Source organism: Mastomys coucha, unplaced genomic scaffold (assembly GCF_008632895.1).
Source record: "Mastomys coucha isolate ucsf_1 unplaced genomic scaffold, UCSF_Mcou_1 pScaffold9, whole genome shotgun sequence".
Classification (NCBI taxonomy): Eukaryota; Metazoa; Chordata; class Mammalia; order Rodentia; family Muridae; genus Mastomys; species Mastomys coucha.
The window spans coordinates 45,978,486-45,990,969 of record NW_022196915.1 but is presented as its reverse complement, the minus strand read 5'-3'; the positions used below and the strand labels follow the sequence as shown (position 1 = coordinate 45,990,969).

The window sequence follows — 12,484 nt, the reverse complement described above, 5'->3', positions numbered from 1 at the left end:
GAATAGAAACCCTGACTAAGACACCAACCCCACCTGAAATTCATCTGGTAACCCAGAGAGATATTTGTTTCCCTAGATTGTCTTTATCTGGACATTCAAGCTTCTTTTCTCTCTCCAGGAGGCTTGGAAACATTACAAGTGCCTCTCCAGAGGGAGCCAGGAGTGTGGCCTTCCTGAACCTTTAGCTCAAAGGGCTCCTCAGCCTTCAAGATAAAGAAAGCACTCCTGACTGGAAAGCCACCAAGGGCTTTTCAGCCCTAAAAATATCTACCTATCTACCCAGCAAACACACAATAAAAATGTAATACAAATACTAGTTACAAAGGAAACTCCATGGTTAGATTATTTCCTGGTCCTTTATCCTATTCCATGCTTTTACTTGTCTTTTTTTTTTTTTTTTTTTTTTTTTTTTTTTTTTTTTTTAATTATGATGGCTCTGGAGAATATCTTGGAATCTGATACAGTAATTCCTCTGGCTTTGTTCTTTTTCCTCAGGGTTGCTCTGGCTATCTGGGATCTTTAGTGTTTTTATACAGAGTACAGGCTTGTATTTTTCTATTCTGCACAGAATGAAGAAATTGTAGTATACATACACAATGGATTTTTATTTTATTTTATTATTTTTTGGAGACAGGATTTCATGTAGCCTTGGTTGGCTTAGAACTCACTATGCAGTTTAAGATGACCTTGGAATTCTGTCATCTACCTCCCTAGTGCTAGATTCACAGACACGTGTCATCACACCTGGATTATGCAGCTTTGGTGACTGAATGCAGAGCTTTGTCAATACTAGTTAAGGACTCTACCAACTGAGCTATAAATCTCACCCTACAGTAGCTCCACGAGAAAACCCTGTCTTGAAAAATGAAGGGTTGGGAGCATAGCTAAAGCAGTAGAACATTTGCACAGCATGTTTAAGACTCTGGGATCCCCAGAATCCCATACTCCCACACACAAAATACCCATGACCTTGAACTCAACATGCTCCAGACCTGTTACTACTATCTTTCCTTCTTAAACTATGGTCTTAAAGTAAGCATGTTCAGAAATCAAGAGAGAAAAAGGGAGAGAGAGAGAAAGAGAGAGAGAGAGAAAGAGAGAGAGAGAGAGAGAGAGAGAGAGAGAGAGAGAGAGAGAGAGAGAGAGAGAGAGAAATATCTACCCCCCTAAAGTGCTTTATGGATTAGCTTAGATTTCTTTAATTTAGTAAGGGCATTACTTTGGAACGACTCCTATATTCTTAGTGCTACAGGTAGTAATAAGCAATTTTCTATTCTTCTATTTTGGAGAGCCATGCTTATTCAAGCTTTGTATTAATTAAGATGTGAAAAGTATGTTTAGTTTCAAGTCTTTTGGCCATTACCTGTCAATCTATTTTAATTAACAGTGACAAGGACAACAGTGAACCACCCACAGTGCAATACAAAGAATTACAAAGCAGGACTGTTATTCTAAATAAATGGAGCATTTATCATTTATCATTTTACTTAGTCATGTAGCTAGTGTAACTAAGAGGTTCTCCCCCAAAATGTGCTGTTTTAATAAAACTGATCAGAGCCAAAACCAAAACAAAACCAAAACAAAAAAACTCACCAAACTTCCTTTTAATTATAATCTTTCTTGCTAGTAATTAAATTTAAATTCCAAGCTTCTGAAGAAGATAAGAAATAATTTCCTAAGCTCCAGCATACAAGGGAAAAGAATTTCTCTCTTAATTACATTTTATTGGCACCAGGAGTCTAAGTATCCTAAGACCATGAAAATCTAGGAAACTTTAGAACATGATTGAAAAAGGCAGCAGGTAGCAAGTACTTTGGAATCAAAAAATGGCTTAAAATGTCAGCCAGTTTATGCTGATGAAGCTGTTTGCCACTGCAACAGTCGAACTTCTCATTTCTTACAATTATGGGACATCACTGGCAAAACCTCACAGGGTCCATATTAGCAAATGCTGTTATTAGCATAGTAGCTACTACCACAGACCTAAGGAAAAACCAAGCTTGCATCAGCAGAGTTCCCCAGAGTAACTCTTCTCTTTGAGAGCAGGAGCCATGTTGAATAAGCCTGATGCTGATAAGGGAACCAGTCTAATCATTCATCATTTAGCTTCCCTGCATCAGGTGGTGGATGTAGCACCATTTCAGTAGCATCTCTGCCTTAAAACCCAGCACTTTAAAGCCAACCCTCCCTGAAGCACCTTTTCATAGTTCTGTATTTTTACACATACTTTAGTCTGTTCCTCTCTGCTCCCAATGCTCTTCTTTACATAATCAGACTAGAAAGGAATTTAAACAAGAAAAGCAGGTCTCAGTAGATTAATGCAGAACAGCAAACAAGCCTCAGGGGAACAGAAGCATTTGTAAATAAGCAGGAGAGCGAGAAAGTTGCAGGTGTTTCTGGATTAGGTACAAAGGTCCGCTCCAGGCCCCCAAGTGGAGAGCCCCTGAGCAGGGGAAGGGCACTGGGAAAATGAGGACAGAAAACTTCTTGCCCACTTATGGTATCCAGCTCAGGGCTGGCTGGATGGATAGGTTCCCCTCTTGGACACAGATGTGCCCTGCTGGCACCAGTTTCATCAGCCCACTAGTCTCAGGACCACCTCAGAACCTGCCAGAGACTGAACTCTGGGGGAAGTAAACTGTAGGGTTAGTGACTAGCAATATTTACTTGAAGAACTTAGTTTGATTCACTGAACAAATAAATACCTATAGTTCATAGTTCTGGGCAGGAGTATGCCCAGCACAGTGACTGAGGCCCTTGGGTTCCATCCCCAGTACCACAAAAATAAACAAATAAAAAAGCCAGGGTTGGTGAGATGGCTCAGCAGGTAAGAGCAGAGACTGCTCTTCCAAAGGTCCTGAGTTCAAATCCCAGCAACCACATGGTGGCTCACAACCACCTGTAATGAGATCTGATGCTCTCTTCTGGTGTGTCTGAAGGCAGCTACAGTATACTTATTTATAATAATAAATAAATCTTTGGGCTAGAGCGAGCAGGGACTGAGCAAGCGGGATCTACTGGAGCTAGTGGGTCCAACCGGAGACTGGAGTGAGCGGGGCCAATGGGAGCGAGCACAGGTCCTGAAAGTCAATTCCCAACAACCAGATGCTGCAGTGTGTACTCATATACATAGAATAAAATAAAAAAATCTTAAAAAAAAAAAGCCAGTAGTTCTTACCACAGTAAAGCTCTGTTGGAATCATATTAAAATATGAAGAGGGAAAGAGGATAAGGTGGGGGCAAAGACAGTTAGAGAAGAGACAATGGAGATATGTGTAGGAAGAAGACAATCTGTTAGAGAAAAGGCAAGATAGGCTCAAAGGGACAGGACACTAGCTTTCTGACGGGGCCTGAGGTCTCAGAGTCAGGAAAACTTTGGTTCAAGTTCTTGTCACTGCTGAAAATGGATCAGTTCTAAAGACCACACCTCTCATCTTTTCTCCTTCAATTAGGTTCAACCACATAGGAACTCTATGTTGGCTCAGTATGTCAGACTTATACTTAAAAGGACTTTGGAAATAGCCAAGCCATTTCTCATATGCTGGCCCTCAAAGCATTCTCATCTCTCTTTACTGTTCCAATGGCTACCTCTCTCCTGTAATACTGATAAGCATCTCTGGCTGTCCTGCTATTATATAGGCCTAAATTAAATTTTCTCTGTGACAACTCTGTGTATGAGATATATTCCTGTTACTTCTATTTCCTACTCTCATCTCTCTCTCTCACCCTGTTGAGCCCCAGAATCCTTTTCCACATTCAGGCCTTTTTGTCTTGTGGCCTCCTCAGTTTAACTAGAGCCATCTGTGGAATCGTGAGTTTGGAGCTGTCCAGTGGACCTTGACTGCTCATCACTGAGTGTACAACTAAAGACAAGGACTCCTTGTCTCAGAATCTCCAGTCACGAACAGTTAACCAGGGAGCTTCAGCACATCTTTGGACATAGGGCAATACTGTTTTGAGGTCACTTCTCCACCTGGAGTTCAGTTCCCTGCATCACTGGCCTCAATATGAGGAACTCTGGCACAGCACAAAATTTCTCTAAATGGGTCATCTTGCATTGGCTTCTATGCAAGGGGAACCTCAATAACAAGTGCTAATTGACTGGCCAGAAAATGACCTGCCAATTAAATCAGAAGTTGGGACAGTGATAGCATCAATATAGGGGGCATAGCATAACTAATGCAAACCACAGTGAAAGAAATGTAAAGATATGCACAAAACAAACTTAAGTTCATTACCTTAATTTAAAATTGCATGAAATATTAAGAACGTACGCACTGTCCCACAAGTGTCACTGTCCTGACTGCATGGCTAGCATAGGATTACTAGCTGACAAAAAGTGTTGCGAAAATCCAACAGTGATCTGAAGGACAGAGGTGCAGCCCCAGCATTGACCCACCTGTTCTTGACAAATGGCCATTTCTGAGCTCCTTTTTCTAGGGAGGGCAGGTACTTAGGGCCCAGAGCTGTACTGTGTTGGGCTCATGAGCATTTCCACTGGCATTTCATAGGGATATGGCTTCTGCCTCTGGGTCTTAACACAAACATACTTATTTGGACTCTTTTTACATTGTCACACTTAGGTCTCTGCTCAAAAGCCAACTGCTAGAGAGGCCTTGCTGCCATTCCAGCTGCTCTGGCACACATCTAGCCCCTTAGACATGGCTTTCTTTCCATCATACAAAACCTTGCCTAGTAGAACTATGTCTCTGTTGACTAATGCTTTCTTTCTTAGTGGAAACATTCCAGATTCTTCTGGAACATGGCCCTTCAGTCTGCTAATCTTCTCTTTTAGTCCTTAGAGCACCTAGAAGCCATGCAAGATCACCTGCTCTCAGAGCCCAGGGTCACAGTGCTGGCTTGTTGCTACTGCATGTCTACAATAGTAGCATGTTAATATTTGCTGACTGAATGAATATTCTCCCTCCCACTGCTTTCCCTCAACACTTCACCCAGCATTTGGGGATAATTAAGAACCGGCACCCTGTGTGTGTGTGTGTGTGTGTTATGTGTACCATGGAACTTCTAGTACCTTTGGAGGCCAATAGAGGCCATAAAATCCCCTGAGACTAGAGTTACAGTGAGCTGCTATGTGGGTGCTTGGACTTGAACACGGATCCTCTAGAGGAGCAACAAGTGCTCTTAACGTCAGGGCTGTCTCTCCAGCCTATGCATCCTCCTTGTTTATGGGTTCTGGACGAGTAACTTACCCTCAGAGCCAGCTTCTCACCACTGCTTTACCCCTACTTTGCTTTCTTTCCCAGCCAACTACACCTTCTTCTTACTTCTTCCCAGATTCTCTTCCAGTGAAGTTCTGCCAGGCTTTATTTTATTTATTTTTTTCTTTTAGCAAGGTTTTATTTATGCAATTAGACAGTTTTCTTTTCCACATAAGCATTTCAGTCTCCCTTATCAAACTCAAGGCCTTGTATACTCCAGTCAAGTTTCCTGTCCTACTACTGAGCTTAGCTGATATTTACCATCTACTCTTAGGGAGAAACTATTCCTTCTGTTTCTTTGTTATGAATGTAATTTGAGCATCTGAAGTTTAACAGCAAAACTGTAGCTAAACACTGGTTGTCCAAAGTGGTGGGGAATGCAAACTGCCAATGAAATGTATTTTATAACACTGAGAGAACTGCTTCCCTTAACACAGAAGCTCCATAATATTAGACTGCTATAAACACTGTATGATAGCTAACAGTTGTTATTCCCATTCAAAAATACTAGGTTTGTCATTTCCCAAACAAGGACCAGAGGGAATTTACACACTTGTGTTTTGCACTTTGAACTGTTACTTCTGTGACTGCCCTGCACAGAGTTGCAGAAGGGGCACTGGACTGGTTTATTCTGTCATTTCTATAGTAAGGCACACTGAAGTGATTGCTAGGATTCCACTGAGCCTTCCTGACATTCACTCCTCTCCTAGCCATCTGACCAGCTTCTCTTCACCTCTGAGAATATTCCTAGGAGAGAACCATGTGGTTCTTCTGCTTAGCCAGCTTAGGTTTGGTTTTCTTCCTTAGTGAAATATTCTACTTTTGACTTCAGCATACACTTGCTATTTTTGCTATCTTGGTACAAAGCTCTATCAGAGCATAAAACAGACCCCTAAAGTCACTTCTTAAATCAAAGTTTTCTGTATTTACTTGTGCAGAGTGGATACTGTTTGCTAACAAGATGTTGGCTTATAAGGACTTAAAAAAATCTGGTATTACCTTTAAAGATTGTCTCTTTGTCACGTAGTTCTCAGATTGCAGCAGTTTCTCATAGTCTTCAAAAATCTAAGAAGAAGAAAGTAAGTCTGTAAGAGTGGCAGTGTATCCTCTGCAGCAGAAGTGTGCTCACTCCTTCAGGAGGTCCCATCAGACCCACTGCACCACACTGCTCACAGGGATGCCTCAGAATCTCACTACTGTCCTGGACACAGAGAGGATAATCCCAGCACTTGGGAAGCAGAGGCAGGTGAATTTCTGAGTTCGAGGCCAGCCTGGTCTACAGAGTAAATTCCAGGACAGCCAGGGCTACAGGGAGAAACCCTGTCTTGAAAAAACCAAACCAAACCAAACCAAACCAAACCAAACCAAACCAAACCAAACCAAACCAAACAAAACAAAAAGATAGGGAGGTGAAGGGATAAAGGATACAGCTGCTCATTAGTTTTACGAATTAGAAATTGTATTGAAAGATGGAATAACTTTGAATCCTCCCAAATAAATCATTCTGATAAAACATCTATTAAAACTTCAAGATAACTTATTTTAAAGAAATTTGTTTGTGTAGTTGATGGCTGCGGGAAAAGACTAAATTATAGTTAGGACTTAGGACTGTCAAATTGCAATGTCAAGAGGTGAAGCTTGGGTGACCACTGCTACACAATGACCATGTCACCCTACTGGCCTGTATGAAGTTCATCCATTCTCACAAGCATCCATGACCATGGGCATGGATCTTCCTCAAGATAGTCATTGGTCATGGGTCCTTTGGGAGCACAGAGCATCTCTTGGGGAAGTTTGGTACTAACTTCCCACCATCTGCGGGCACATTACTCAGAGAACACTGCAGCTGGAGGACAACTAGCGAGAAGCAAAAAGGCTCAGGGATAGAGAAGGACAGGACATCCTTAGAGTGCTGAGTGACAGGGTTCTGTGCACACCTACCAAAGCGTTTGATTTAGAATTGAGAAGTACAATTACACTGATTGTATTAAAGTTACCACACTATTCTCCTTTACATTTTATTCTATTCATGAACACAGGGAAAAGGTTATAGTTCAGATATGGAGGCTCTTTCTAAAAGCTTGTATATTGAAAACCTGGTTATCAGCTTCAATGCTATTGAGAAGTGATGGATAATAAGAGTGCCAACTTCATCAATAGGCTAATCCCTTGATGAGGTCATAGTTGAATGGATTTTTAGGAGGAGATAGGTCACTAAGGGTCATGATTCTTCCCTTCCTCCTGTATGTGTGTGTGTGCAGTGTGCATGTATGCATGTTTACATGTTAATGGTTGTCTTCTTTGATTGCTCTACAGTATAAGAGACACAATATCTTACTGAATCAAGAGTTCACCTATTTAGCTAGTGGCTGGCCTGATTGTTCTAAGGATCCTCTGTTTCTGTGTCCTATAACTGGGCTTGCTGGGGGGGCTGCTATGCCCACCTGACTTTTTAAATTGGTCCTGGGACCCAAACCCCAGTTCACATGTTATAGCTGTTGAGCTATCTCCTCCAACCCTAGAGGCATGTTTTTGAAGGGTGTCTTCTGATTCTGGACTCTCCCTCTGACTCCTGGCTGTCATGGAATATCTTTCCTTTGCCACATGTTTTCCAACATGATGTCTGCCCCACAATAGATTCAGGAACAGAACCAAGAGACCATGCACAGAAACCATATTCCAAAATAAAGCTTTCTTTCTTCCACGCTATTCCTCTTAGATATTTTGTCACAGCAACAAAAAGATGCTCAACATATGACATCTTATAGATCAATATATTCATCAGGAAAATTATGTTAATTGTAAATCTAAGGGTCCCCTAGTTCTTTTTCATTGTCCCTTTCAGCCTTTCCTTTTAGCCCAATGTCATTTCTCTGTGCCAGAGCCACCACATGTGACCAGAACTCAGAGTGGGTAACAGCAACCAAATAATGGAATACTCACCTCAGAAGACTAGATATCTACATAGGACATACTTCCTTCCAGGTGCCAGGCAACAGGCATCTGGAACAGAGCAGTAAGCCTCAGTCCTGGGCAGCTAGAAAACTGTTTAGGTTCTGGATTTGAAGGACACAGGTCCTCAGTCTTCAGGTCTTAGAACTACAAGCCTTTAAGACTGCCAGCCCAGTGCACAAGCCTTCTGCACTCCCTACCTACATGTGGTTTTCATCTAAAATACAATGAAAGGACCCCAACCAGCCTATAAGTAACAAGAGGGAGAAAGAAAGACACCTTAAAAATGATTTACTTACAGTGTCGTAATTTTGTTCTAAGAAGTCTGCTACCAACACTTTATGTCTGGTTAACAAATCCTACAAGAGAACAAGGAGTGAAGGAAAATTACTACAACTAGAGACCTTTATCATTCATTACATAAAGAATAACCTTTGCCTTTATGGCTTGATAAATCCATTCACTGACACACATGAAAGCTGGAAAAGAACACTTCATTGCATCACAGAGTTATTTCCACCCCTACTGGAAGATGTAAAGCTCATTTGTTTCAGGTGAAAATAATGGTAAAACATTGAGTGTCAAACCCAAGTGTTTTAAATAGTAGAAATAATTTAAGGGGTAGTCACAACACTTATGAGGTAAATTTACAGAATACTTCTACATTGTGATTACAATAAACATTCAGATAGTTTGGTGATCATTATCAAATATTAGTAACTAATTGCTACCCCCCCACACACACACCTAGGCTGACCTCCAACTCCTGAGCTCAAGTAGTCCTTCTGCCTTAGCATGAGTATAGGGATCACAGGCACTGTGTCTGGTTCTAACCATTTTCAACCAAGAATTCTGAATGGCATAAAACCTGACCTCAAAAATTAATATATGAGATTTATAAGGATTCTGATCTTTCAGTATTTTCCTAATGTGTGAGTCTCTGTGTGTGTACACATGCACACGTGCACACAAGTGCACCTTCTTATGTATGGGTAGGAGTCAGAGGGTGATGTTGGGTCCTGTTCTATCTCTACTTTAGTCCTTTGAGACAGGCTCTCTCACTGAACCTGGTGATCCTCTTATCTTTGCCCTCTATAGCACTGGGGTAACAGGAAGGTATGTGGTACACCCAGTTTTTTATGCTGGACCATTTCCCCAGCCCCTAACCACTTGGATGATTCCTTTTTAAAATTTCTTCCTGTTGAGTATGTCTATGGCTGGGAGAGGCATGTGTGTACAGCACTCATGTGGAGATGGGAGAGAACTCTGCAGAGCTGGCTCTCTCCTTCCTCACTTGAGTGGTCTCTAAGGACTGAATTCAGATCAGGCTTGGGTAGTACCTGATGTACCTGTTGAGTTATCTACCTCCCACAACCCCAAGGAGGCTGCTGGACTCAGAAGCACAGGAGTGACATCTATCATGCCATCTGAGCGTGGTCTGCTTACTTGCAGGTGAATGGGCCATGAGATACACACTGAGAGTTACTAAGTTACATAATGTGTCCTTTGAGAGTTCAAGAGAATCAAGTTTCTCTTACTACAGATACAAACTTGCAGAAAACTGAAAGAAAGTACACAGAACTTCTGGTTGTCTTCAACTCACACCTAAGTCATATCCTCATTTAACTTCAATATTTGGGGAAAAAAAGTCCCATTTAATCCTTTTTATATACTTAGATGCTAAATACCCAACTCAAGTATTGTGAAAAATTCAATTAAAAATGATTTTTAACCTTTCCAGAATAAAGTTTAATACTTTAATACAAAGTTAATTAAAATTTCCCCAATACATAAAAAAGAGTCAGGAAGTGGAATTGGCAAATTTCAACTGATTCTACTTGGAACTATTTTTTTAGATGTATTTGTGTGTGTATGTGTTCATGTGTGCACATATGTATGCAGGCATGTGAGTATAGTTGCTTGTGGAGGCCAGAAGAGGACATTGGATCCCCTGAAACTAGAGATACAGGCTACTGCAAGCTATAGGAAAATAGGACTGAAATTAAATTCAGTTCCTCTGTAATATGCCTCTCCTCTGAGGCATCTCCTTAGCCCCCTATTTCTATTTGCACAATTTTTGAGTTAACTTTTTTTAAAAGCTGTGAGTACATCTAAGGTATACAGATGATATTGTGAAAGATCGTACAATGGCATTTTCCCCATGGTACTGAGGTTCACCTGCAGACCTTGGGTTAAGTGTCCCTAAAAGGCCCAGTGCAGTGCTGCTGTCGGGGCTACTGGGAGAGAGAGGTATCTTTTCTTTTATTCTGTAGGAGAAGTCTCATGATGCTGCTCAGGCTCAGGCTGGTTCTGAACTCCTGGGCTGCAGTGACCCTTGAGGCTAGGACTGGAGGGTATTTCAATTTTCAAGAAGCTCAGCTGGAAGGAGTACTGGAACCCAGCCCTCCAGCTGTTTGCTTCTTGGTCTAAACTCAAGTGTGCAGCACTGATCCACCATGCCCTTCCTGCCAGTACATTCTGTATAATCATATTTTCTTTTCTTAAGTGCTTGTATGTATGATGTGTATTCAGTGTGTGGGTACAAGTGTGTGAATGGATGTCAGAGGATAACTTTTGGGAGTTGTCTTTTTGTCTTCTGTCTTTGTTTTGAGCAGTGTTCTCTCCTGTTTCTGCCACTGAGCTGCACATTCCAGGCTAAGGGCCCTCAAGTTCTGCATGGTTTTCCTCTCTCTGCCTCTCATCTCACTACAGAGGTGCTACAATCACAAACATTTGGCTTCTGATGTGGTTTTGTTCTGGGGATGAAATTCAGGTTGCCAGGCTTGAAGTGTGCTGTCTCACTAGTCCCTACCTCGTTTATTTATTTTCCTGTCTGTCAGTGAATTCTTTTTCCTGGCTATTGAGAACAATGATGCATTAATTATTCTTCAATACATCTGCTTCATTTTCTTTGGCAATATTCATTAATGGTATTTTAAGTCCTATGATAATCTTATTTTACATTTCTGAAGTACTGAGATACTGTTTTCCACAGCAGTGTACTAATTTGAATTTATATAAACCATATGGAACATTTACTTTTCTTGTGTAGTCAAGGCTAGCTTCAAACTCCCCATGTAGTTGAGAGTGGCTTTGAACTCTTGATCCTCCTGCTTCTATCTCCTGACTGCTGAGATGACAGGTCTCTGCAGCTCAGCAAGCTTTTCCCTTCTTTTTGAAGCTGAAAGGAGGTTTTTGTAGTTTTATAATTTTTAAGTTCAACCACAATGCCAAGAGTCTTTAGCTTGACAGACACTGTGCTATTATATGGAGATGTGTTATTACTTATCCTAAGGGAGCAGGGAACAGAACTGACTTGGAACTGGGATTTTCAAGTAGGAAAACACTTATGGGGGCTCACTCCATTCCCCAGCGTGGCTAGGGTCTTGTCTAACTAGTTCCTGTGTCAAGGCACCCAGGACACTAAGCTGATGCAGAGCATTTTGGGCAATCTCTAAGCAGATACATGGGACCCTCATGTGTAACTGCCCTCCCTAGTCTGGTAGATCCTCCTGAGCAGCTTGTGGAACTTTCCATGCTCTGTGCGACTAAAAGTTGGTATATCTTTATGGGTTGCAGCAGACACTGTGAACTGTGCAGGTGTGTGTGTGTGTGTGTGTGTGTGTGTGTGTGTGTGTGTGTGACTACTGAGGACTAACCTCCCCAGGGCAGCCAGAGAGCACCTGACAGATCAAAGGAGGGGTTCTGCTAGAACAGAACCTTCAAATCAATAGACACAATAAGCTGAAATTAACAAAAACAAAAACCAGGGGAAAAAAAGGGAAGCAAAGGGAAATATACTACAATAGGGTGAAATTCCCATGTACACATATAATAGTATAGGTGGTAAATCATGTGTCTATTTCTCTCATACATCTGTACTTGAGTGTATATATGATATACACAACAACTTACCCTCAAATTCATACACACAGAGGTCATGCACTAAAACTGAGGGATCATATCACATGTATGTGCAGAATAAGCTCATTCTTTCTTGTTACTGAATTCCATCTAGCTCAGCTCATCAGCTCATTAAAGAAGTCAAGGAAAAAATAAAGAAATAGTGGAATGAAAGGAAGAAAACAATTTAAGACTTGAAAGTAGAAACAGAATGAATAAAGAAAACTCAAAGTGAAGGAAAACTGGAAATGAAAAAGTTAGGAACTTGGATAGGAACCTCAGAGGCCTCACCCATAAAATGTAAGAGATAGGAGAGGGAATCTCAGGCATTGTGGATAAGATAGAAGTAATGAATACATTAGTCAAAGAAAATATTAAGCCTAAAAAAATCCAGGTACAAAACATCCAGG

General features: G+C 41.2%; 1 protein-coding gene across 3 annotated transcripts in view; it reads right to left on the bottom strand.

Moving 5' to 3' along the window:
* Positions 1 to 12,484, bottom strand: part of Cab39l (calcium binding protein 39 like) — a 108,945-nt gene that overhangs the window by 13,646 nt on the left and 82,815 nt on the right. For all 3 annotated transcript variants that reach the window (XM_031362927.1, XM_031362926.1, XM_031362928.1), the window contains 2 exons: positions 8,471 to 8,530; positions 6,219 to 6,284 (listed from right to left, as the gene is read on the bottom strand). In XM_031362927.1, the coding sequence (XP_031218787.1) occupies positions 6,219 to 6,284; positions 8,471 to 8,530 (126 nt within the window). The remainder of the gene's footprint in view (positions 1 to 6,218; positions 6,285 to 8,470; positions 8,531 to 12,484) is intronic.